Source organism: Cucurbita moschata, unplaced genomic scaffold (genome assembly GCF_002738365.1).
Source record: "Cucurbita moschata cultivar Rifu unplaced genomic scaffold, Cmos_1.0 Cmo_Scf00043, whole genome shotgun sequence".
NCBI classification, from domain to species: domain Eukaryota; kingdom Viridiplantae; phylum Streptophyta; class Magnoliopsida; order Cucurbitales; family Cucurbitaceae; genus Cucurbita; species Cucurbita moschata.
The window spans coordinates 399,105-425,369 of NW_019268559.1; the positions used below are offsets into that span (position 1 = coordinate 399,105).

A 26,265-nucleotide genomic window follows, 5' to 3' on the forward strand; every position below is an offset into this window, starting at 1 on the left:
GCCTAGGGGATGATTATCTTCCCCATATGGTATTTCCTTTTATAATCTTTGATAAATGTTGCATTTATTTGACTAATGTCGAATCCTAGACTTATTATGCCTAAGGGATGATTAATTTTGTGTTGGCTTATTCTTAGCATAGGAGGGTAGGGGTGAGTAAGTTGCATTACATGAAAACGAAATACCATCAACTTCTTTTCAAAGCAACTTAAGTACAGTGTACTTCATGTTAACCACCAAAGGTCTCCCTTACTGCTATGATTGAATTCTGTGCATTTATGTTCATAATTAAGACTTGCTTGTGCCAATGATTAATGAAGAACTAGCTTCTCCATATATTTTTTTTGTATGGTCTGCTTCATTGGCTTTAAAATATCTGCGAGATTTGCTTGTTATTTATTAAATGGCAGGTTGTTAAAGCCACTTGGATTAGGTTATAATTTATATCTGATAATATGGATGACAGACTCCTTTGTGGGGTACAAGTTTAGTCTGTCGGTGCCACAGTGCGACCTTTTTTGGTGCCTCACTTTCTTCATTTTGAAAGCTATTGCATGCAGCAGGTTGGTGTTCTTTTTCTGCTTCTGTTTCTTATTGTATAATGGATTATTTGGCATTATATATAACCCAGCAGTAGGAACCACAATACCACAAGACACCACGGACAAAGGCGCCGCCGGTAACCCATAAGTGAGACCTGATATGATCCACTGGCTGCTCATAACATGTTTGACACCATAAATTATTTGATGTAGGTGCTCCTAACCTAACCATTTGATGCATAGTTAGATGGTGGCTTTAATTCTCATCACAATTATCAGTCACATTATTCTAACATTTTAAATAATTTTTTTTAGCACTCGTCACGTTTTAATGACGTATGATTTATTCTACTTCTATCTTTGCTCGAAGTTATTGTTTCGTGTGTCTGAATATAGAGTTCTTGATGTAATTGATTCTGCAGCAAGCAACACAAGGTAAGGTGGTTACCATTAAATGTTTTAGGTTGCTTGAAACTCTTCTCTGTCGACACAAGCAAGAGACTGAAGACCATGGTGACAGGGAAACCAAACCAATCATGATTAGTTGTGTGCTGTAAAATGATTCTCAGCTTAAATTAAAGTAACTGATAAAGTATTTTGAATATTTATGTTTAATTTTTTGAATAATTATATTTATTGTGCCGTGTCAACCCTAAAATTATGTAGCGGTTGGAAGTCTAGTCTTTTTAATTTTCAATACAATATTTATTACTAATAATGTGAGGTTCTTAGAAATGATGCTTTAAAATAAGTCAGTATAATAATGACATTTATGGAATATAAAGAAGTTTATGTATAAAAAATAATTGCAGAAAGCACCCTGTTCTTCCCTTTATTCTCCCCTTTAACAGCCTTCTCACTTGAAAAGAAAGCTCTAATTAAATACTTTTATTTATTTATTATTTTAAGAATTATTTTTATTATTAAAAAAATATTAAAATGTATTTTTAAGAGCTAAAAATATAAATATGCCCAACAGATGTACTTTAAAAAAAATATTTTTCAATCGAGCTAAAAACTTTTATATGAATTGTACTTCAAAAAAAAGAAAAAGAAAAAGAAAAAAAGAAAAAGGGTTATATAAAAAATTGATTAGAAATCATCAAACTTTTGGTATCTTTTCAAACCACATGTTGAGAAAGAAAAAATAAATAAAAATGAAAAAAAAAAGAGGCTGAATGTGATATAATGCTGACTTTATGGACTCAAACTCGTCCGAGTTCGCTCAGCTCAGCTCGGCTCAATCCTTTTATATTTTGTTTGTCATCTTTAAAAATTAAAATGGTTTCCGCCAAAATGAATTGAGGTACAAGTTTCCAAATTCCAAAAACAATTTTTTAATTATTTTGAAATATTTATTCAAATAATCCGACAGTGGCCCCAGCCAGCTGCTTCCCTCTTTTGGCTTATTGGTTGCTCCACTCTCTCCCTCCATCTCTCTCTCTCCCTCTCCCTCTCCTGCTTTTGCTTTTTGTGGTGTCACTCTGCGAAAATTTCTAAGCTTTCTCTTCGTCTAATCAAAACCCTAGACTTGTTTTTCTGCTTCGGATATTTCTAACCCATTGTCTGTTTTGGTAAGTTTGCTCTCACTTTATGCTCTGTTCTGTGAGCTGCATTTTGAGCTTCCATTGTTTCTTCTGCATTTTGAGCTTCCATTGTTTCTTTGTTGGTTTCTTGTCTCTATGCTGGAGCCATTTTGTTGCTACTTTTCACTTTGCTTGACCGGTTTTCGGCTTTGAAACTTCATTTGTGCAGGATCCAAGTGTGGTGTTCGGTTCTCGAGTACTGTGCTCGGTGTTTAATTTTGAATTTTGCAGCGTGGTTCTTGTCGTTGAGCTGAAGAAAGTCGCTATGAGTTGCTGGATTGGAATGTAGAGAAATTTTTTTGACGGCTTTAGTGAGCTTGGTGCAGCTGAGTTTTAGTTGTTATTTGGTGTTTTTTTTTTTTTTGAAGAACTGAGAAGAATTGAAGCTTGGCTTGTTTCAATCGAATTCAACTGGTGAGCATAATAAGAAAACAATGGCCTCTTGCCACGTTTGACCAACCTGCCATTTTGATAGAATTTTGCTCGATTTAACGCTAATGGAGGGTTCCGTAGACCAACCTGTGGAAGCAAAACTAGACGATTCCACGTCTCAGTCAGGTCCAGTTCCCATACCGAGTGAAGATATAGTTGTGAAGTGTCCCAATTCGCAAAAAGTTCCTGCCGTCATTTCTTCAGGAAGTGCAAAAAGAAGTATAAAATCTGGGAAGCCTTCTGCTGCAGATTCAACGAAGCCTAGCTCACTTAGAAGGAGCATTGAATCTAAAACAGCTTTAGTTTCCTCTTCTGATCTCACTAAATCAACTGCAAGTGTGTCTTCTCAAGTTACAAATTCAGTTCCGGTGACGCGAAGAAAAAGTACTGGAGGGTTGCCGGAGAATTCTCCTGCATCTTCCTCAAGAAAGCCAAACAATGTCAGCAAGGCTGCAGCCGTAAGGACTCCAGCATCTGAACCAACAAGGCGTTCTCTCCCAGAACTTAAAAGAAGCTCATTGTCTTCAGTTGTTTCCAAGAATTCACCTCGAAGTAGCGTACCTGAGACTAGAAAATCTGTCCCAATTTCATCAGCAGGCAGGAGTTTGAAATCCTTGAACCCATCTGATACACTTGGAAAAGAAACCGGTAAAGATGGTCCTAAGAAGTCTACAATTAAGTCAACACCATCAATCTCCTCATCTTCTTTAATCTCAAGAAGGCTCACCTCCACTTCCCTGGACAGCAGCGCCAGTAGTAGCAGTGTAGCTAGAAAGACAGTCTCAAAGGTTTCCTCTCCATCAGCTCGATCCCCTGCAGTTTCAAGTGGATCAAGATCTGCATCTTCATCCACCACACCCCTTGAAAAGAATTCTAGATTATCGGGACAAAGAAAGGCCAGTAGAACCCCTGAAAGCAGAGATTCTCGTTTTGTTGTTCTTCCTCAGGTGGAAATAAAACCGGGTGATGATTTGGTAAGAAACTTTGTCAAAAATAAGAGTTTTTATGAACAAGTTTTCTACTTGAAGGCTTGAACCCTAAGGCTTTGAAGGGTATTTGTAAAACCTGAAACATTTTATTGTCTAAGGCACTGGAAGACAATTTCCATACAGCGCATATTTGTGCAGAACAACAAACAGATGCTTTCTTTTGGAAAATTCTACATTTCTATCACCGCCCTCTGTTTTGATTGGTTCTTCTAATTTTTGGTTTAAAAAAAAAACAATGACATCTTTTTTCTTGGCATGCCATGGAGGATTGACTAGTGACCAATGACTGTTTGTATGATGTTTCATCCATTTTCTGAAGACTGTTACTGTTGTTTTGTCTAAGTTTATGCTTGTTAGCAATCATGGATGTGAAAATACCATTATTAAATTTGTTTTGATGTTATGCACCAGAGGTTGGATCTCAGGGGCCATAGAGTCCGCAGTCTCAATGCTAGTGGGTTGAATTTGTCGCCTAATTTAGAGGTAAGCCTTGCATATTCTTGACATACTCCATTTGTAAAAACTGCGTGTAAAGGATGGTAGCAGATAGCTCTTGACACAGGAGAGTGTCGAGCTCTCGTTGTCTTTTCCTTATTTTCCGTTGAACTGATTAATAATGCTGAGGTATATTTCAGTCGTTTCCCTTTCGTGAAGCCCACTTTTTGATCAATAGAGTAGTTGGCATGCATATGTTTCTCTCTATGGAGGTGCAAGGGATCATGACATCTTTCCATGCTATCCTACACCTTAGAAATAACTTCACTGAAAAGGAATAGAAGAGCTGTAATTAAAACGATTACCCAGTAGGTTCCTATTTGACTCGACATAAATGTATCTTCAGGGGAAGATATGAGCATTTTTGTTCCTCTCTCTCTAGACTGTCGGTTATTGTATCTTCTCATCTTCCATCACTATAACCAATTTCTTCAAGCTTGCTTCACTGGTAATTTTAAGTGTATGATTTGATTTACTGATATTGTTTTTCGTAGTTCGTTTATCTGAGGGACAACCTGTTGTCAACCTTGGAAGGAGTAGAGATACTAAAGAGAGTCAAGGTTTGTCATTTCTTAATATCTATATTTATTTCTTTTGAGGTGTATTTCTTATGGGTGTCGAACTAAACACAATTAATCAATATAGCAGTTCTGAAACTTGGCAACATTGTCCTATGCTCATAAAGTTTCAACTGACTTTTTTGTTTTAGTTTTAATGTGTTAAGTTTCTCCTTTTCCCCTTTCTTTCCAGGTTCTCGACTTGAGTTTCAATGATTTTAAAGGACCTGGATTTGAGCCTCTGGATAATTGCAAAGCTCTTCAGGTAACTTGCATGTTTTTTTTTTCGTTACCTAGCATGAAAAATGAAGAACATTTGTCGCATGACAGATTAACTATTTTTCCTAAATGTTTTTTTTTGTTTTTTTTAATGGTTTTAGCAACTTTATCTGGCTGGTAATCAAATAACCTCATTAGCGAGTCTTCCGCAGCTACCAAATTTGGAGGTAAAAGTTGAAAAAAAACACTCCCCACCCCCAGTTTTCATTAGCAAGCCGTCTGACATTCTTGCTCTTTTTCTTCGTTATTTATGCTTCTTTGCCATCTTATTGTTCTATAGTTTCTCTCCGTTGCCCAAAATAAGTTGAAGTCACTTTCAATGGCAAGTCAGCCTCGACTTCAGGTTTTTATCCATCTAAAAGTTTTTCTTTTGTCAGAAGCTCATACTGAACTCTCTCTCTCTCTCTCTCTCTCTCTCTCTCTCTCTCTTTTAATTCAAGGGTTGCTTCAAAAATTTATGCAGGTACTAGCTGCCAGCAAAAACAGAATTTCGACTCTCAAGGGTTTTCCTCATTTACCTGCGCTGGAGGTTTGTATCTATCTATATAGGTTTACATAAATATATAAGTGGCCTCAATTTAACCACTCAAGACTGCTATGCACATATAGGCTCAAAAGGTTTGCATGCGAGATAAAATGGCATACTTATAAACTCTTGAAACTGTAAATTAACTCTTCTATGAATTCATGTTAAAGTTCGTTATTGTTTTTATTTTTTGTAAAGCCTCTGTATAGAGGCAATGTTAAAGATCGTTTGTCCACTAACTCCAGATAATTTTTTTATGATGCAGCATTTGCGTGTAGAGGAGAATCCTATACTTAAAATCACACATCTGGAAGCAGCTTCCATCTTGTTGGTTGGACCTACTTTAAAAAAATTTAATGATAGAGGTAACCTAATTAAAATTTATTTTTCAGCTATCTATATTGGAATTGTTGGCCCTCTCCTTTTCAATCGGTAGTTTACATTCCAGCTAAAGACCTCTGGATCCGACTTCCTATTTTTCAACTAAAACTTGAGTTGTATAAGTGTTTATTAGCTTTTATCTTTTATTTTTGAAATTTTTTGGACAGATCTTTCTCGAGAGGAGGTTGTATTGGCTAAGCGATATCCTGCACATACCGGCCTATGCATTAGAGATGGTTGGGAGTTTTGCCGTCCAGATCTTGCAGCAGGTCTTTACTATTATGCTTTTACGAAGCTATTTCACCCTGATTTTTCCCCCAGAGTTCACTGGATATTGTTGAAAGATCAGAGAGGCAACAAAAAAGAAAAAGAAAAAGAAAATCCCTTTGTTCGTCTATTCATCAAGTTTTACTTAATTTATATATAAATAAAATGTGTAAATCTAAAGAGAAAAAGTCGCGCCATTGTATTATTTGATTGTTTTTTGCATGGATGGAGTTGGCATAAACTAATGCTAAGCAGGTCCTTTGATCTTTGTTGATTAATGCTACTTCTAAAATGTATGCCTTAAATGATCAGATTCAACTTTTCGCTTTCTTCTTGAGAAATGGAAAGATCATTCTCCCCCTGGGTACTTGCTGAAGGAAGCTTCTGTTGATCGACCATTTGAAGAAGATACTTGTCGCTGTCATTTCTCGTATGACCCAGAAGAAAACTCAAGTAACCAAGAATTAGTGTTAACATATCAATGGTTTATTGGGGAGAGAATAGCTACGAATTTTGTTGCTATACCAGATGCTACAGCTGAGGTAAAAGACCCTGCAGGGATTTATTTTTCTGTTTTATCCTTATGATTAACCGGAAGGTCCATACATCATTCTTATGTCATGCTGCTGATGTTTGGGAAGGTTTATTGGCCAAAGCATGAAGATATTGGTAAAGTGTTAAAAGTAGAGTGCACTCCCATCCTTGGAGATACAAAGTATAATTCCATTTTTGCTGTATCGTCTCCAGTTGCCCCAGGTAACTATGATTGTTTTGTTAGGAAACAGATGGGTGAGTTTGGATGCTCCCTTGCTATATGTTTTTAGGGTCCCGTATATATTTTTTTTGAACAAGAAACAACTTCTCATTGGTATAATGAAAAAGAAAAAATGTTCCAGGCTTACAAACTCCTGAAGGGAGTTAAAGCAAAAGAAAGAAAATACAAAATCGAGATCTTAGAAACGATTACAATTTTCTTCCCAATGCTCATTAATGAAAACCAAACAAATTTGTGGAGTGGGCTAATGTTGTCTTAAAATGGAAGAAATTTTAGACTTATCATTAGTTTACCCTAAAAATTGGAATTATAGTTGGATGAAAATCTTCTTCCATGAATACCTTTGGAAATTTAAAGCAATGAGATAGATGCTTACTTAAACAATTCAACACCTTAATGATAAAGAACCATAAAAGTAAAAAGCACACAATGCTAGGGCTGGGGTGGCAACTATGAGCTCTTCCTCCATATTCTTTTGTAATTTCTCTCCAGGTTACTTGAACTATATATATATATACTTACTTATGAGCTGCTTATGTAGTGACATTATCCAATCATTTTTAAAAAAAAATTTATTTTAAGGAAGCAAAATTCCGAAGGTTGTAAACCTTGAAGTGCATGGGGAGCTTGTGGAGGGTAATATTATCAAAGGCTCAGCTGTCGTGGCATGGTGTGGAGGATCTCCTGGGAAAAGTGTTGCTAGGTAAGATTTAATTGAAACGGTTGTGTATTCTAATAGGCTGTTGTCATCATGATGAAAATGGAAGCCTTCAAAATTTTCAATGGCCAGTCCATATGTTAATTGTTCTAGGTTAAATTACAAAATTATAATTAGAGTGAATCTTTTGAGCATTAATCTCTTTTCATTTCTTCAATGAAAAGTTTAATTTTTTTTGTCATCATCAGTGAACAAGTTGTTGTGGGTTTTTATGGGATAGGTATTAGTCGCAGCCAGAGAACAGTTCTATTAACTTCATTTTTTGTTCTTGTTCAAATACAAAAGTTGAGCTTATTCTCTTATTTCTTGAGAAGGAGATTGTGAAAGTGTGTGAGCAAGGTTATGTATACCTCAGGAGTATATATAAAGAAGCAAAATGGTAAAATATAAGATCTATCAAACCCAAAACGAAAACCATAATTATGGATCATAGGCACAAAGCCATAGAAATCTTTTCCTCCAAGAAGGTCAAAAAACCTTTGAACCTTCGAAGGAACGGTTTAGCCACATTTGAAAAAGCTTTAGCCTGAGTGATCATAGCAAGCTTGCTTACTTAAAAAAACAATCATAAAGCTTTCACTTCGACACTACGGGAAATAGAAATTTATGTAAAGGCTGCTAACCCTGTAAGGGAGACTAAAAGCTTTGAAAGGATAGCTTCAAATAACTATAGAGAACTTTTCAACCTAACAAACATACAAAACCTTATTGTGAGGTAGCTTTAACCGACCCCTAAATATAAAATGACAAACAAATCATCTTTTTATCTTAAAAGTACAGAAACCTTCCTGAATATTGATAATCAAACTACCCAACTAACTTTCAAAACATTGAAAAGCAAGGTTGTTAAGCTTATCCTCCCCCACATACACACAGTAGCTATTATTATACATATAAAAATGGTCTTTTTCTGAAACTATCTTTACATCCTCAGTTGGTTAAGGAGAAAATGGAACAGTCCCCCTGTTGTTATTGTTGGAGCAGAAGACGAGGAATATTGCTTGACAGTAGATGATATTGATTCAAGTTTGGTTTTCATGTACACACCCGTTACAGTAGAAGGTGCCAAAGGCGAACCTCAATACAAGTACACTGATTTCATCAAAGCTGGTATGTGGTTGAATAACTGCATAGATTTTTTCTCAGTCCTAGCTATATAAGTTCTACTGGAATGAACAAATAAATGAAATAGCAACTCAAAAGGATGTTATAAAATTAATTAGTTCTTAGCTCTTAGAGTAAATTATTATTATTATGTTTATTTATTTGTTTAAAAAGCATTAGAAATGGAGCTAAACATGACCTCTGATGCAGCTCCCCCATCAGTCAGTAACGTTCGAATAGTAGGTGATGTTGTTGAAGGAACTACTATCAAGGGAGTTGGTGATTACTTTGGAGGAAGAGAAGGTCCAAGCAAGTTTGAATGGTTGTATGAGAACCGGAACACTGGGTGAGTAATAAATACAGTTTTTTTTTAATAATAAGAAACAAAATTTTCATTATTTGATGAAAAAAAGGAAGTTAAAGTTCTAGGATACAAACTCCCATAGAAGCAAAGTACTAAAGGTCTACAGATTTGCATCTGTGAACTTTATCAACCTGATCTATTACATAGTTTTTTTTTTTTGATAAGAAATAGACAACTTTTACTTCAAAATGTTATTTGTCTATGTTTTCTTATATCCTATTATTAAAATTTTCTTTATTTTTTTGCAGCGAATTTGTTTTGGTGTCTTCTGGTACATGTGAATATACCTTGAATAAAGAAGATGTTGGGCGGCAATTAACCTTTGCATACGTGCCTGTCAATTTGGAGGGTTTGCCTCTTGCAATTTTGTTTATAATAGTTGGTCTTATATTATAAATTTGGTTGCTATGAGAATAATTGGTAATCTTATTTGATGTCTTTTAGGGCAAGAAGGTGAATCTATGTCAGTGACATCTAATGTAGTTAAACCAGGTAATTTGACTAGTTTCAGTTTTGAGATCTATGAATTTCTAGTAATGTCCTTCAACATAAAATTTAGGATTTTAAATTACGTTAAATGATGCACTTGGCAACATAGATTTTCCATTTTGCTCTCTGAAAGTTTGGTTTCTCATAAAAAGCCAAAAAATCAAATATCATCTTGTTATGTTCATGTTGTTCTCATATCTCTTAGGTGTTGTGTTTTTGTCTATTATGCTTTTCTTCTTTTGTTTTAAAATGCATCCATTCATTTAAGTTTCTATCTATTATCTGTGCAAGTAAGTGCATAAGGTTATTTTATATATACATACTATCCATTCTTTCCTATATACTGGAAATGTTAACTTATAAAGAGATTTTCTTAAAACATATAAAGTTGAATGTTAATTTGCTTGGGTATATTCCTCTCTTTCCATTTCTATTTCCCATTTTCAGCTCCTCCAAAGGTCACAAACGTGAAGATAGTTGGAGATATAAGAGAGAACAGTAAGATTACTGTAACTGGTACTGTTACCGGAGGAAGTGAAGGCTCTAGTCGAGTACAATGGTTTAAAACAAGTTCTTCACTATTGGAAAGTTTTGAGGGTCTTGAGGCATTGAGCACATCCAAGATTGCTAAGGTAAATGGCTTAATTGATCTAGTTGTCAGTTTCATCTTATGCAATTTTCTTGGCCTTTTCTACCCTCAAGTTTGATGTCTGTCTAGGCATTTCGCATACCTCTTGGTGCTGTTGGCTTCTATATTGTAGCAAAATTCACTCCAATGACTCCAGATGGTGAATCTGGGGAACCAAGTTATGCAATATCAGATGGTCCAGTTGATAGTAAGTTCTTACTTCGTTTTTGTGTGTGTTTGGATTTATTGAAATTGTAATTAATCAAGGAGTGGGTTTAATTCATATGGTCAAATAGTATAATTTTATGACCTTGATGTGCTTTAAAATTGTAAATATTTTTTTAGGATTAACTTTATAGACATATACATATTTACATATATATATATATATATATATATATATATATATATATATATATATATATATTTATAGGAAACTGTTTTATTGATTGATGAAATAAAATAATCAATGAAATCAATGTATGCAAATACATGTCCTATAAGCATTGCAGTTTAAGATAGTACACCTGTATCTTCTTCAGCTTCAGGACAATGTCATTTTAGATATATCTCCTAATTAATTTCCTTTCATGCAGCTCTTCCTCCGAGCTTAAACTTCTTGTCCATTACTGGTGATTACACTGAAGGCGGGATATTAACGGCATCATATGGTTATGTTGGGGGTCATGAAGGAAAAAGTATTTACAGATGGTATCTTCATGAGGTATGCAATAATAATAATTTATTGTACTGATCCTCACAGACCATCTTGCTAATGCTAATTGTTACATTGTAAAACCTCACTTAAGGGATTTCTTTCAAGCTACTGCTAGTTCCCGGGGTAAAATTTTAATACTGATTTAGGATCAGTGCAAAAGTACACGATTACATAAAAATTGCTTGCTTCCCCCAAACCCATCCCTTGTCCTCTCCTATTAATTTGATTGCTTGCCTGATAGACCGTAATGATAGGTAGTCTGATGATTGTAATCATCAGTTTGCTTGATAAGAATGGTATTAGATGATTATCATAGTGTTGACATGACTGTTCTATGAATCTGCAGATTGAAAATGACTCTGGCACTCTAATACCTGAGGTTTCCGGACATCTTCAGTATCGTCTTACCAAGGACATAATTGGAAAATTTATTTCATTTCAATGTATACCTGTCCGTGATGATGGGATAGTGGGTGAGCCGAGAATTTGCATGGCTCAAGAGCGAATTCGTCCTGGTAATTTCCTTTTTGCTGGCTTTTGATAGCAGTTATCCAATTGTTATCCTAGTGCATTGTCCATTTATTAAAAATGTTTACTTTGATCATAATTCTCTATGATGTATAGTTTAAAATGTGAATATGCCTTCTGTTCTTTTAGCTTTTTTTATAGTAAGAATGAATCCACAATAAGATAAGTAAACCTCAAAAAAAAAAACTAACAAGGAGACAAAGGTTACAACATTGCCTACATCCGACAAGTTGATGTCTTTTATTGGTATCAAACATTTATTTTTCCTATGCTGCAAGCAACCTTTGTAGTTCAGGTAAATAATGAGTTCTGTCTTTTCATTGTCTATTTCTACTTTCTTGAAAGCTATAAAAATTGGTTGGTTTTTGATGACCAGGTAGCCCGAGATTGCTTTCTCTGCAGATTGTTGGAAGTGTTGTTGAAGGAACGGTTCTTAGTGTTGACAAAAGTTACTGGGGTGGTGATGAGGGCGAATCAGTTTTTCGGTGGTTTCGAGTACTTTCTTCAACCTTAACATCTATATTGTTGTAACCTTGTATCGAAAAGTTTCAGGGTTACTTTGACTAGTACCAAACAAGATTCGGTCATTTTGAAACAGCTAAAAATAAAAACAGACCTAGCCAGTCAAATCTAGTAATTTAAGTCTTTTATACCATGAAACTCGTTTTGATTTATTTATTTACTTGTTGCAATGTGCACACCATTCTATTTCTTAGAGTATATTTTTTGGTACAGACTAGCAGTGACGGGACTCAGAATGAAGTTAGGGGTGCAACTTCTGCTACGTACATGCTATCAGTTGATGACATTGGCTATTTAATTTCTGTTTCTTGTGAGCCTGTAAGAAACGACTGGGCTCGTGGTCCTATTGTTACTTCTGAACAAATTGGACCTATAGTGCCAGGTAAATATAGTTCTTTTCATCTTCACATGGGAAAATTTTAGGAGGAGCTCTGTTTCACTTTAACTCCTCAAACAGTCGGCAAATTCTTGTAGTTCAGCTTGTTATAGTTGTATAAGTTCTAACTCAGATTGTTAAATGCCAGTTTTTAATTTATCTGGATCATTTAAATTTAAATAAAGTTGATATATTTGTTGTTTGACTAATAATTGTGTTTGTTTATTTTTTAGTTGAAGCTTCTTATATGTATGTGTGATATTCATAATGCAGGTCCTCCCATTTGCCAGTCTTTGGAAATTGATGGATTACTGGTAGAGGGCCAGCGTTTGAGCTTTAATGCAGCTTATAGTGGGGGGTGTGATTCTGAGAATACACTTTTGTTCTTGATGCCAAGTCTTTTCTTTTGCTTACTTGTTCTTTCAATGCAGGGCGAGAGGAGATTGCCATCATGAATGGTTTAGGGTTAATAATAATGGAACGAAGGAGAAACTCGGGAAAGATGGTGAGATCTTGTTGAGTTATCTGATTGGTTTTATTTTCTTCTTTCCTTAAATTCTCATTAAATTTTCTTATATAACAGAGTTTCTGGATTTAACTTTGGATGATGTTGGAAGCCGTATTGAACTTGTTTACACTCCGGTACGAGATGATGGAATGAAAGGAAACCCAAGAAGCATGACATCCGATGCAATTGCCCCAGGTAATTTATATCCATTTATTAGGATTGCTGCCTCGTTCTTTTTGGAAGATTTGCAATCCTGCTTTACCTTCATGATGTTTGTGCCAAGGTGATATCTCATATAAACTTTTGTAGAACTGGAATTAGAATGAAGAAAATTAGCATTGAGAATGATATTATGCTTGGAATTGGAAACAAATTTAGGTTGGCTCACGAGAAGTCGAGAGAAAATAAGATAGATGGAAATTGGAAACAAATTTTCTTGTCTTTACTAGATGATTTGTATGAAATTTTAGAATTCATATTTTGATTCATATATTTTGTAACTGAACCCCTTTTCGATGTTGTAGGGGAACCAATGGGACTAAAACTCGAGATACCAGATTGCTGTGAGGGCCAGGAGGTAGTTCCAATCAAGTTGTATTTCGGTGGGCATGAAGGTGCTGGACAATATGTCTGGTACAGGACGACGCATAAGCTGGAAGAATCTGAACTACGGGACTTGTCGAATTCTTGTGAAGATGCCCCCATATGTGATAGAACGCTGTAAGGCTGGTTTTGATTTTCAATTCATTAAACTAAGTGCACTACATAAATAAATGGATTGAATGGTATACGTACTGTACCAGAACGTATGCTCTGTCTCTTGATGACGTGGGGACATATTTGTCCTTGTATTGGCTTCCCGAACGTGTTGATGGCAAATGTGGAAAGCCATTAGTTGCAATTTCAAGTTCACCTGTAACCCCAGGTACGGTTATGGCTATAAATCTTTGAATCCTTCACAGTAACATGTGGGATTTTAATTTGTTAACTAATTGATATTAAATCCTGTGGCAGCCTTACCAGTGGTTTCTGGGGTTTGTGTCAAAGAATTGTCTTTTGGTATTTATTCTGGGGAAGGCAAATATTTTGGTGGTCATGAGGGATCAAGCCTTTTTAGTTGGTATCAGGAGACAAATGATGGCACAATCATTCTCATTAAAGGGGCCACCTCTAGGACCTATGAAGTCACTGAAGCTGATTATAATTGCCGTCTGTTATTTGGGTAATTATACCTTTTGTTCTCTCTAAATGTAATGTCCAATTGTTTTCCTGCACGTGGTCGTTTTCTTTTTTTAAGCAGCCACCAAAAGGCAAATCCGAAACTAAGAAGCCAACAGCAAGAATTTCAATGGAGACTCCTTGTTAATATCTTTTGACATGTGCATCTGTTTTCTTGTTTCGTATGATTCTTCAATTAAATCAATCGAAAGTTTGAACAATATAATATATTCGAAGAAAGGTAGAATTTTCAGTTCAGTTGTTCTTGTAAGTCGAATCATGTGGTATATTTTTACATCGACTTGTTACGAAGTTCTCTCGGCTGCCAAGCCATCAGATAAGATGCTCTAACTAGCTCACTTTTGTAACAAATATCCTACAGATACACACCAGTTCGTTCAGATTCTGTTGTTGGAGAACTCGTGTTGTCTGATCCAACAGACATTATTCTCCCTGGTAATAATTTTTTCAATCTGCTGGGAACTTTTATTTCTAATTATTTTTCTTATATGAAGCTTTTCATGTTTTATTTTTAAACTTTCACTTATTGTTGATCTATAGAGCTTCCTAAAGTGGAAATGCTTGCTCTCACTGGAAAGGCAATTGAAGGTGAAGTCCTCACTGCAGTCGAAGTGATCCCGAAGAGTGACCATCAGCAATGTGTCTGGAATAAGTACATAAAAGAAGTGTTATACCAATGGTATTGTATCATACATTCATACTGTGCTTATGTGCTTCTTAAATTCTTGTAAATGACTTCTTTGGTTGCTAAAATATTTGTCTTTTTTACCATTGGTTCATCAAAACCGAATGTCTGTTTACTGTCATTCCATCCATCGGAGTATGGGTATACGTTCTGATGAATAGGATTATGAATCTACCAAATTTAGTGCACGATGTTTCACGTTCTAGCATATCAGTTGCATAAAAATTTTGGCGTTCAACATGCAATGGTTCATTACTTTGAGACTTTATTCTGAATGCCACATAAACAGGTTCATTTCAGCTGAAGCAGGAGATACCGAGTCTTTTGAGCTCTTACCTACACAGCGTTCTTGTTCTTACAAAGTCCGTCTCGAGGACATTGGTCATTGTTTGAGATGTGAGTGCATTGTGATTGATTCGTTCGGAAGATCAACTGAGCCGACCTATGCTGAGACTTCACCAGTGTTGCCAGGTCATATTTTTTAAATCTTAAAAAATTTCCTTACTACTACTTTCACTGCCTTCTATTTTTTAAATCTTTTTTCGGTACAGGAGTTCCTAAGATCGATAAGCTGGAGATAGAGGGCAGAGGTTTTCATACCAATTTATATGCTGTTCGTGGCGTTTACAGTGGAGGAAAAGAAGGAAAGAGTAGAATTCAGTGGCTTAGGTCCATGGTTGGGAGCCCTGATCTTATCTCCATACCAGGTATTATACATTCTTTTGAATGATATTTGCCTGTATTTTGTATAAACAACAATATTAATTCCTGTCACATTGAATAAGAGCATAATGAGTAAGCTGCAGCATCATGAGCTTTATATGATAGATTAGGGGAAAAAATTGATCTTTTCGATATATTCGTAACACTCTATATGGTTCCCTATGTATTAACAACATGAGGTGCTTACATGGACTACTATTGTGATTTTGAATTGTCTGATCTCGTGAAACTCCAGGAGAGACGGGCAGGATGTACGAAGCTAATGTTGATGACGTGGGCTATAGGTTGGTTGCCATTTATACTCCTGTGAGAGAAGACGGTATTGAGGGTGAACCTGTCTCAGCGTCTACCGAGTCAATTGCTGTTGGTAAGACAAAATCTCATCCCATTCTAAGCTCTTGTACTTGATTAAATAGTATAGGATACCAAAAGCTTGTTAGGAAATGAAACTTTTCATCCTCAAGAACTGCAAAGGGGTGTGTATTCCCAAATATGATATCGCTCAGTGCAGCATAGATATTAACTTGTTGAAGACATTCGTCTTTGATGGTTTTGATTTATCTCACTGAACTCTTGAAATGATATCCAAAGCCATCTGTTATATCATTCAAATGATATTCCTACTCTTCCTCCCCTGTGAAAGAACTTGATTGAAGTGTATTTTCTCAGAGCCTGATGTTGTTAAGGAAGTGAAGCAAAAGCTTGATCTTGGTTCTGTAAAGTTCGAGGTACGAACTCAAAATCTTTTACGTATTTAATTTTCATTTTTTGTTACGTTAACAATCTGCGGTAAGCCGTTGTTGCTCATCAAAGGAATAATGCTGGACTTGCCTTTTGCCTCTCTGTCTTATTGTTTTAACTCGTTTTTCCTTCGATTTGTTGCTCAACACTTTTGAAACAGGTATTGTACGACAAGGATCGTGCTCAGAAGAAGGTGCGCCCGCTTTTTCGTACCACATTTATATCGTGGATCGTTTTTTGGTATATAGATGGAAAACGAACTAACCATTTTATGATATCCTCCCAGATTTCTATTGTTGGAAGCTTCGAGAGAAGAATTCTGGAAATCAACAAGAAAAGAGTGAAGGTCGTAAAGCCAGGTTCAAAGACATCTTTTCCGACCACTGAAATTCGTGGAACTTATGCGCCTCCATTTCATGTAAGCGTCTCTAGCTATAATAAACGTTCTTGAGCCCAATGATTTGACATCTCAATGGTTGCAAAAGAAAATTTAGACTATCTGTAATATTTTCTGATGTGCCCAATGATTTAACAGGTTGAACTTTTTAGAAGTGGTCAACATCGGCTTAGAATCGTAGTCGACAGTGAAAATGAGGTTGACTTGATAGTGCATTCCCGACACCTCCGAGATGTTATCGTCCTAGTGATCAGAGGCTTTGCTCAAAGATTCAACAGTACATCTCTTAACACTCTCCTCAAAATAGATGCATGAAATGCTGCGTTGCTGTACTAAAAAGGCCAGAAACAAAGAAGAAAATATAGCCAATTCTTATCAAACCGAGTCATTCATCTTAATGTTTTCTTCCACAATTTAATTAGTTCATAACATATAAAGCTTCATCATGCTCATTGTTGTTTAGAGCAGTGGTCACTGGGTTGGTTGTCCAGATTCAAATGTATATCGTTTGTGTTCTCTTGTATATCTCAAGATGTCTGTTGTATTCTCCCCTCCTGCCTCTCTTGTATATCTCAAGATGTCTGGACTCTGCTTTATTCAATTTCAAGACAACAATTGTTTTTGGATTAAGAGATGCATTTTTCATGGTGCTTTGCAACAAATGTAAGAAATGGGCAAGCAATGGTTGTCTCTTGTGTCTTTTGTATTCTTCTTTTGGAACAACAAGCAGCAACACCACTAGCAATAAAGACATTGGGGAACAAATAAAGACTTTTTCTACTCATTTGAAATTGCAGGACTTCTCTTCTTGTTCTTTCCTTGGCTGTTCTTCAACTTCTCTGTTTTTTTGTTCCCATTATATTGGTTACTGACTGAACCCTCTTGAGCACTGCACATTTGAGACTTCAGCTTGAATCCAAATTTCTTCGATACATTTCCCCACGCACTCGAACCCTTTGGTCGGCCTAGTTTCTCAATCTCCTGTCGCATGTTTGAGCATTCCTTCTCAAGCTCGGACACTCTCATCCTCATGCTATCCATCCCAACCTTCAAAACTTGATTCTCTCTAACAGCTGTTCCCCAACCTCCTTCATTAGATCCAACAATCCCACTTCTCAACTGTCTGGATCCATCAAGATTGTCTGACACCAGAAAACAGCCAGCAATTGAGGTTCTAAGCTGAAGCTGCTCAAAAAAGAGCACTTGAACAATGATTCTAAGGGGTAGTCTTTCATTCTGTGCAGCATGTGTACAGGCTTCTAAAGAAAGCTTCTGGCAGTCCATCAGTCGACATAGTTGTTCTCGGTCGGATTCTCCTAACCATGGGTGTGACTGCAGAGATTAACAGCATTACGAACAATTAGCAAACGTAATCGAGCCCCGTGACTGTTACTTGGTTACATGACATATTTGATCCAGACAGAAAGGCAGAATACATGACATATTTGATGGCCAGATGATGCAGCCAGCCAAATTAGACATCAAAACGACTTGCAATGTAAAGTAACATGTAATATAAACCATACCTTAAGATATATATCTATAGCACGATAAAGGCCATCATCCAAAGGTCTAGCGTAATCAGGAACTGCACCGGCAAGGGATTGAAACTTGGGAAGCTTCAAATTGACATCAGGAGCTACTTCGGCAAGGTATCCATCTATCAGCTTTGCGACCATGGTAATTGGTGGCATAGAGGGCGACCCTATCAGCTGTTCATCATCAATAGAACATGGTGAGGCGCCCCCATGATTGACCTGCTCCATTGCTAGGAAGTGCTCAAGAATCCTTTGGACACAGTCAACATTGTAAAGTGTATCCATGGAGTTAGTGAAATTGGGCATCAAAAGATCTTCTACAGTGGCTTGATCAAGTTGCATACCCACCCTTTTCTCTAAAGTACAGATGCAAGAAGGATTGACCCGAAGAATCATGGATGTACGCAATAGCCCAAAAAGCAACTTGGTCGGAACTAGGTTCTTCTGCATTGGAAGCATCCTATCAATCTCTTCTAGTAAAAGTTTTTGTCCGTCTTCTGAGGACGGTGTCCCCAAAGCCACTGGCACGAGTCGACTACTAGATTCGCTAGAACTTTGACGCCGATTTAGACCAGGAATATACCTTTTCGCATAGGAAGTTACAGACCCTGCAATAATTTCCGGTCTGATTCCGCGTGATTCCAAAGCTGAAATTAACCTCTTGTAAAGAGGCAAGCTTAAGGTTGCAGCGTCCTCATACCACCAATCCAGACTTGAATGTTTCAGCCTAGCTCCCGTACTTATGCCATTCCACAAAACACTGCCACCAGGACTTTGCATAGGTCCTCCATGCTCTGTAATTGGCCACCCAAATAAACTTGGGTCAGTGCATGCCTTAACAGCAAGTGACTCGATACATCTTTTAGTGATATGGAGTTCATCTGCATGGGGAAGTATATCATCATCACATGTCTGTAGCGCCGTCAGAGAGTCCTTCCAGCTTTTGAGGACCACTTGATTCAGAAAGGCCTCAGTCTGAGAAATGAGATTACCCTCCCCATACTCCTCAGTCATTTCTAGACGCTCAGCTGCACAGCGGAGGTAGACAACATTTGAGGGTGTACATTCAATTTTGACCCCGTAGCAGAACTTGGCAACCAGTTCAAATGTTTTGGCACCCCCAGGAACGTTAGGAATAGTTATTACACCTCCTTCCTCCTGTTTTTCAGCTGCTTCAGCTATCATTCTTTCCATTACCCCGCTTCTCGATAGCAGAGGGAACTGCAGCCATGAAAGGTAAAAGATTTAGGTAAATGAAGCATATAACTAAATGCACTGTTGTAATACTCAAGGCTACATCAGAAAAATAAAGGAGAAAGGAAACTTTTGAACGCTGAATCAAATTTAACCTGGGGTTTGTTTCCTTAAGCACACGCAACGCGGACTGGAATCAAAGCGAATACATAGATTACCTTGTGTAGATGGAAGGACATCTCTCCAACTTCAACAATGATATCACTAGGCAGTCCACTAGTGCAGAACCTGCAACCATTAACAAAATGCATAAATCAAGTAGGAAGGCTTCCCCTTATTCATTCTCTTCCGACGAGTTCCATATTTTCAATGTAGATGAAGAACTAACTTTAAAACATGCCTACATTACTTGATCTAAAAGTTCCCATCTTAGCTGAGAACAATGAAAGAAGAAATCCCAGCACAAAGTTCCTATGAGATAATTTTGTCAATAGAAACCATGGCATTTGGGTACTGAGAGAGCATTTAGAAACCATGGCAGCCTAAAGCACGTTGGGTTTTCTAATCACAGTTAATTGCAAGAACATCAAAGAAGTTACCGTCATGAAGTTTGTAATACTAGTGGGCTAAACCTCAAGCTATCTTGAAGTTACAGAACAGATATCTGTTGCAGGAAAGAAATAGTTAAAGCTTAACAGTTCAGGGTCCATACCAGGCCTGTCCTTGCCTTTGGAATGCATCGTTTTTGGATCCTAGCTTAACGCAAGCCATCTTCCCACTGAAAAAAGTAGAAAAAATAACTTCAATGCAAGGGCTTCAAAAAGGCACCCATCAAGCATATATCAGAATTCACACAGAACTTCCTGAAATGAGGCCATTTAAAGCCCCCTCATACCTTGGCGCTCTCTGTAAAAAGCTTGTGCAAGCAGAAACTGAAGCAATCCCTCAGAAAAACTTTCGTTCAAGACCGAAATCAGCAGAGAACCCTAGCAACTCAAGCTCAAGTTTCCAAAACCAGCGACAATGTAGTTGGTTGACTAGTTTCTCTTACAGAAACAACTCACTAACTTTCCAGAAACGATAACAATCTATTAATGCAGAGAAGAAATGGGCAAATCCCTTTAGAAATTGAGCTCTTAATTCATTTAAACGGATAATCAAGTCACCCACTTCACCAAAATACAACACCACGAAGAAAACCCAGAAGAAAGAAAACGAAATGAAACAAATCAGGACACCGAAATTAGTTCAACCCCTACAGGTTTTGACCCAACAACACGAAGCACAGCTGTTGAAAGAAGAAGGAATCCGGGGTGTCTTCTTTTTTTTTTTTTTGCAGCCGCTCAAACTCACCTAGAAGATTCCAAAATCCAAAGGCCAACGGGGCAGAAGGGACCAAAACCGGAAACCACTCATGGAAGCGATTAAAGAAAAGGGCACGAAGGAATCACTTGGAACGTCAAGCGTAACGCTGAAAGCAATGTCCAGAGAAGACCCGTTGGCCATAAAGGCAGGCTGAAGCTGCGGGGCATGAGAGAATTGAAATTGAAAACCCCAAAGCGAGACAATAAATGGGAGGTGTCCGAGAGGGAGAGAGCGATATTGAGAAGGCCATGTGGGGTCGTTTGCCTTGAAACGCACTCTTACTTTCTAGTAATTTGCGTGAGCATCATCGTTAAAAGATGACCTCCAACAGTAACGCAGTTGACCCACCTCATAATCTCTGGATTAAATGAACAACAATTCCTCAGTTTACTGACAATTTTAGAAGCTTTGAAGTAACACCTATCCGTCTTGTCCAGCTAGGCCATGTGGAGTGGGTCCGTGATCTCTTGGATTGACCCAGACGTTTTTCACCCAATATTGATTGGACAAGGAAGACAATAATATATGAGCATTTAACACAATAATAAATGCCCCATTTTTATTACCACTATACAATTAAGCTTACCACTCTCCTTATTCAAAACGTCTTCTCAATTTCTTTCCAATTCCAAAATTATTGTTTTTTCTTCTTTCCTATAAAATAAAAAAATTATTCGGTTCCAAGGTTGGTAGGGTTATTTGGATTAAAGTCATAGTTGAATGACTACAACTCTACAGTAATATAGTTTAAATTCAGGAAACAAAAGCCTGAGAGTCCCCAAAAAGAAAAAAATGAATGAAAGGTCACTGTTTCTATTTAAAAAAATGTTGATAATATTGGAAACATGGAGGTGGGAGGTGGGAGGTGGGATGTGGGAAAGATAATAATGATGAATGTGATGTGGGAGGAATTCCAATGTCATAAACATAATATAATATCTGAAGGACACCTAATCCTAAGCCCGAGATAATAATAATAATGATGATGATGAATGTGACGTGGGAGTGTGAAATAGGCGTGCCAGTGGCAATGCCAATGGCAGTGTCAGTGCCCAAGAAAGAAAAAGTGGTAAAGTTGAAACAAGCCAGTGGCCATGCCTCCTTTGTCTCATAGCGTTGCGTTTAGGGGGACAAAATGGACTTCCCAACGATCCTTTTTGCCCCCTACTCTGTCAGAAATCCCAACTTCTCTTTCTCATCACACTGTGCCCTGTTTATCCAAACTAAGCAACTAAATGTTGATGATATTTAGTTGCTTACAAAAACAGGAATCAGAAAGGAATGCTGGAATAGTTCACAATTACAGGAGGAATGACACTCTAGAACACCGTTCTGTAACAAAGGGAAAGTCTAAAAAGAGCAAGGCAGATGAAAAGAGGCAAACTAGATCAAAAGATCGATCCTCGGAGAAGTATGCTGTATATTACCAAAAATAAAAGCCATTTTTACATTGAACAGTAGTACTATCAAGAGGAAAGGCACAGATACCAGATTGCACATCAGCTTCTTGTCAATCTGTCGAAAGCGGACGACTTCCATCTAAACCGATGCTAAACATTTACAAACAGTGTTATTCATAAAACATACTACCAAATCATCATAAAACTTTTTACCCAACAGCTAAAGGATTATATTGCAACCAACGTCAGGACAACTGAATTGCAGAAGGCAGAACTTGCTAAAGAACTAGATCTAAATCTAATCCACAAAAAGCACGTAATATTAAAATAAAACAATGGTGTCCTACGGAACTCATCTGATCTTCGGCCGCTTGGGGACATTGCCACTAGGACCAGCTCGAAACTTACCATAAGTTTTCATCTTTCTTCTCTTCCTCTCTTCTTCACTGTCTGACTCATCTCCCTTTTCCCTGTCAGCATTGCTTGCTTCCCTCTCCAACTCTTCCCATGTCTTCCCTTTCTCCTCCTCCGAATCGCCGTCAGAATCTTCTTCTTCCTCATCCTCTGACTCAACTAATGATGCACTGTCGGAATCATCCTCTTCCGAGTCAGATTCAGGCTCAACATCTGATGGCTCATACCCCTTGTCTGATTCCCCAGAGTTATCAGTTTCAGAGTCAGTAGCTTCCAAATTCAAGAATTCCCATCCACCATCATCAATGAAGCTCTGTGGATCATCGGTTATTGTCTTTAGGATTTGTCGCCAATTCAAATTGAGCTTGCTTTCATAGTATTTGATGTCTGTTGTGTCAAGCCATTCCTTGATACCATCCAGTGACGTGGAAGGGATAGAGTCGATCCGAAGAACATCTCGCTTGAAGTCTTTAAACACAATAGTCATGTCAAAATTCTTCTGTCCAAAGCCAACTCTCTCCAGATTTACTATTTCAATTTCACCAAGTGTGACTACAAGGAAAGGTGTTTCTATAAGTTCAACCAAGCAGGTAGAGGTTGGGACAATAAATGCAGAAGATTTATAAGGAACTCCATGAAATCCAAGCTCTCTCAGAGGCTGATCAAACTCAAGATCAAGACCACTGAATTGGGGCTGGCCCCAAAGATCATTGACACGGTTTACAAAGCTCTGAAAGTCCATGTTTATTTTATTCTTTCTGTCTCTCTCCCTTTGCTCTTCCTCTATCTCATCTGGATCGTAGGCTGATCTCTTTCCACCTCCTATGGTCTGAACAACATCCATCACCTCGACATAGAACTGTACATCTTTGGTTTTCTTATTCCCCACCATTATATGGTTGTGAAGATGAAAGTGAAGTAGAGTGATCATTTCATTCTCTGCTGGCTGGAAAAATGCATGCTTGACATTACCAAACATAATGTCCACCCGTTCCTCTGATCTAGTGGTAGCATAACGAAATCCATTCAAATGTGCTTCCAGAGTCCCAGGCAACTTCCTCCCACGTCCACCAAAAGGGGGGCGAATCCAAAGCTCAGGCAACCTAATTGGCTTGAATCGATTACCAGCTAACTGGAGCTTCTCCTGTGTAACCAATGTTGCCCTTTCTGCTCTCTCAGACTCCCTAGCAACAACCTGTCTCCGTAATGTTTTAATTAGCTGTACTACTTCACTGATGTGTCTCGGGTCTTTGGAGCGGAACGAAACCTCCTTCAAGTATATAGAACCCTGGAATTTCAATGAACTTGCATCGTGAGGACTGAAAGGAGTCCCAGGAACATTGAAAATTATTCTAATATAACAACTGCGGTTGGTGTCCTGTTGGCTGGAGACAGTCCTTATAGTAGCAACATGGAAAGGAACCATGCTACCATAAATAGGCAAAAGTACAGTTTCATTCTTCTGGTCAATGTGAATCATCAGATCTCTCTGGGGAGGCAGATCATTTACATTCTTATAAGCAACCAAGTCTGCTGCAGTTCTCATTGAAGAACGATTGTCTCCAGCTCCATTTCCAACACCAGCTAGTCTCCTAGCAGTTTCTTCATTCTTCTGACGAGCAAGTTCAGCCTGATGTTGCCTTCGGAGCTCCTCCTTCGAGATCTCATGATTATCTGACCTTAAAGTCGTCTTTGAGACCACTGCCTCCTTTCCATTACCTTCAGTTTTTACCTTGGGTTTTTCTTCTTCCTCCTCATCCTCATTAAATGAATATGCAACGTCTTTGATACTTTTAGAGCTTGGAGCAGTCAAAACTTCTGTCTTCTCTTTGCCTACAATAACTGTATCAGCAATCAATAATGAAAAGTTTTGGTTCTTTGTTTTACCAGCAGAGCTCTGCGATTTCTCTGTTAACTTTAAGTTCTGAAAACCAAGTGAAACATTAAACACCATGCCGCTCTTCACTATGCGGTCATTTTTGGAATTAAGATTCAACCCAGACTCACGAAACTCAAGACCAATGCCTGTCCCAGCTGATTTAGTAAGATTGGGAACCAACTCTGGAGCTTCTTTCTCGACAACGGAAAGAGCAGCTACATATGCAGCATTCACCTTATTTCCAGGCCTCAACATACTGATGGCCACTTCTTGGGCTTTTAAAAGGACCTTATAAGCCTTGCTTTCCAGTGCATTAGCATCAATCAAGAAAGTTCTTGCAACATTAGAGCAATAGCTCTTGTATCGGGACCCGACAGCACATATGATCACACTTGCAGGATCATAATGAAGTAACTCATCATTGCTAGCAGCACTAGGCCTGAGATCAAACTCCCCTCCACTTTGAAATATTGGAGGGTAACATATGTCAACATTTTCAGTCTTTAACTTCACACCAGCTTTTGAGGGTTCCAGTATGGCTTTCTCAGTCTCGTCCATCAATGCTGAATGGGTAATTTTCTTCTCCTCATCAATCACATTTTCCAGCTTTGGGACCACAACTTTATTCATCACATTGACGGTTAAAAATGCAGCTTTCTTGATGTTCATGATTTCATTATCATCTTTGCAGGCAAATAAGTCAGATAACCCATTAGTTATGTCACCCAATTCAAAGTTGGCACCTTTTAGCTTCCCAGACCATGTCTCTAAAAGGTTCCCTTCAGGGGCTTCTCTAGCTATGTATCCAACTACTGGGTTCTCCAGCCCATCTGCCTTTGACTGAGCTCGAATGGCACGAAATATAGCATCCATTAAGGAAGAACCATCATCATTCTTTGCTTTCACATGCATAACAACATCTGCACCAACAGCATCTAAGGTAGACTTTTTTACAACATCAAGTAGAGAGACCTTCTTTTGGCTACACAGAAAATGGATTTGTTTCTTGGTGAACACAATTATAGTCTCTGGGAACTCATAACCGAACAACCAGATATGCAGCGCTGAAGACTTAAGGTACCGCAGATCGTCAGATGTTGGAGGTGTCCCAATAGCTAGTACATCTGAAGAGCTCCACATATCAGATTTGTGTTCACCCCAATGAGCATATATAGCTTTCAGTCTTGTGCTGAAGTTAACAAGATCGATAGTATATGTATTCCCTGCCCCACTAGTCTTCCCATTGGAAGGTTGGCTATTACCATTTCTACGATCAGCCATAGAGATTATGCAGCCACAACACTGTTGACCAAAAGACCCCAACCCAGTTGAATAAGTCAAAAACGAAATTATTGTTTAGGGAGTTCACAAAGAAAATCATAAAAAATAAAGAATAAATAAAGCTCAGATAATGTTGGATTAATATTTAGGGATACACCTTCGTTTTTTAAGGCATAACGAGCAGTGATTACACTTTAACTAGAGAAGTAAGCATAGAATGTTTACAATGTAAGTTTATATTTCAAACTGAGCTAGATCTACAGTGTCAGGAAACACAACAAAATTCAGAATGTGCAACTGACGAGAAAAAGAGATTGGGCTAAAGTGCAAACTCCTTGATCACAAATTATTTCCTTGATCCAAAGCATCACTTCTAATATCCATCTCATGATCACAAATCCTCGCACAAATTTTTAAGTAAAAGTAAAAATTATCGTGGTCTTCATAGCCTCTCCTTGAGAAGAATCAAACAATTATTCCATAGTTGAACAAACAATTATTAAAAATTGGTGCAGAGTACTCACAATCTGCACACATTACATTTTCGCAATCGATGGTCTAACACAATTATCCTATGCATAAATGGAGACATTGATAAATAACCCATGATGGGGGTGGGGGGGGG

The 26,265-nt window shown here is 37.6% G+C and overlaps 3 protein-coding genes across 4 annotated transcripts in view; 1 reads left to right on the forward strand and 2 right to left on the reverse strand.

Moving 5' to 3' along the window:
* The first annotated feature begins 1,942 nt into the window (after window positions 1–1,942).
* LOC111433758 (187-kDa microtubule-associated protein AIR9) lies at window positions 1,943–17,199 on the forward strand. Of its 2 annotated transcripts, none has more exons than XM_023070949.1 (38): window positions 1,943–2,116; window positions 2,298–3,534; window positions 3,961–4,032; window positions 4,539–4,604; window positions 4,795–4,866; window positions 4,982–5,047; window positions 5,161–5,223; window positions 5,344–5,409; window positions 5,672–5,771; window positions 5,955–6,056; window positions 6,367–6,596; window positions 6,696–6,810; window positions 7,412–7,532; window positions 8,482–8,657; window positions 8,862–8,997; window positions 9,264–9,364; window positions 9,460–9,507; window positions 9,952–10,136; window positions 10,223–10,340; window positions 10,729–10,856; window positions 11,197–11,365; window positions 11,755–11,873; window positions 12,114–12,282; window positions 12,550–12,634; window positions 12,708–12,781; window positions 12,860–12,979; window positions 13,309–13,504; window positions 13,588–13,709; window positions 13,799–14,006; window positions 14,385–14,458; window positions 14,564–14,702; window positions 14,998–15,179; window positions 15,260–15,415; window positions 15,667–15,798; window positions 16,101–16,159; window positions 16,333–16,365; window positions 16,459–16,590; window positions 16,708–17,199. In XM_023070949.1, exons 2-38 carry the CDS (start codon window positions 2,626–2,628, stop codon window positions 16,882–16,884), a joined length of 5,220 nt encoding a protein of 1,739 aa, XP_022926717.1. In that variant the 5' UTR covers window positions 1,943–2,116; window positions 2,298–2,625; the 3' UTR covers window positions 16,885–17,199. The 2 variants fall into 2 exon arrangements, with proteins under 2 accessions (XP_022926717.1, XP_022926718.1); XM_023070950.1 differs by having other exon boundaries at window positions 2,360–3,534.
* Window positions 17,200–17,240: 41 nt separating this feature from the next.
* LOC111433763 (BTB/POZ domain-containing protein At1g30440-like) lies at window positions 17,241–20,989 on the reverse strand. Its single transcript, XM_023070961.1, has 5 exons — window positions 20,197–20,989; window positions 20,014–20,079; window positions 19,520–19,589; window positions 18,096–19,328; window positions 17,241–17,901 (listed from the first exon to the last, which is right to left on the reverse strand). Exons 2-5 carry the CDS (start codon window positions 20,070–20,072, stop codon window positions 17,347–17,349), a joined length of 1,917 nt encoding a protein of 638 aa, XP_022926729.1. The 5' UTR covers window positions 20,073–20,079; window positions 20,197–20,989; the 3' UTR covers window positions 17,241–17,346.
* A 1,067-nt stretch (window positions 20,990–22,056) lies between these two features.
* LOC111433759 (FACT complex subunit SPT16-like) overlaps window positions 22,057–26,265 on the reverse strand; it is a 5,832-nt gene continuing 1,623 nt past the window's right edge. Inside the window, exon 2 of the mRNA XM_023070951.1 lies at window positions 22,057–25,661. Coding sequence (XP_022926719.1) covers window positions 22,419–25,640 — 3,222 coding nt within the window. The 5' untranslated portion in view covers window positions 25,641–25,661 and the 3' untranslated portion in view covers window positions 22,057–22,418. The remainder of the gene's footprint in view (window positions 25,662–26,265) is intronic.

Coding starts and splice junctions, on each gene's coding strand:
- LOC111433763 (XM_023070961.1), bottom strand. CDS start 20,072: ATGGCTTGCGTTAAGCTAGGATCCAAAAACGATGCATTCCAAAGGCAA. Junction 19,590..20,013: donor CAAAGGCAAGGACAGGCCTG/GTATGGACCCTG, acceptor TAATGGTTGCAG/GTTCTGCACTAGTGGACTGC. Junction 17,902..18,095: donor CTATAGATATATATCTTAAG/GTATGGTTTATA, acceptor TAATCTCTGCAG/TCACACCCATGGTTAGGAGA.
- LOC111433758 (XM_023070949.1), top strand. CDS start 2,626: ATGGAGGGTTCCGTAGACCAACCTGTGGAAGCAAAACTAGACGATTCC. Junction 3,535..3,960: donor TAAAACCGGGTGATGATTTG/GTAAGAAACTTT, acceptor GTTATGCACCAG/AGGTTGGATCTCAGGGGCCA. Junction 15,416..15,666: donor TGATCTTATCTCCATACCAG/GTATTATACATT, acceptor GTGAAACTCCAG/GAGAGACGGGCAGGATGTAC.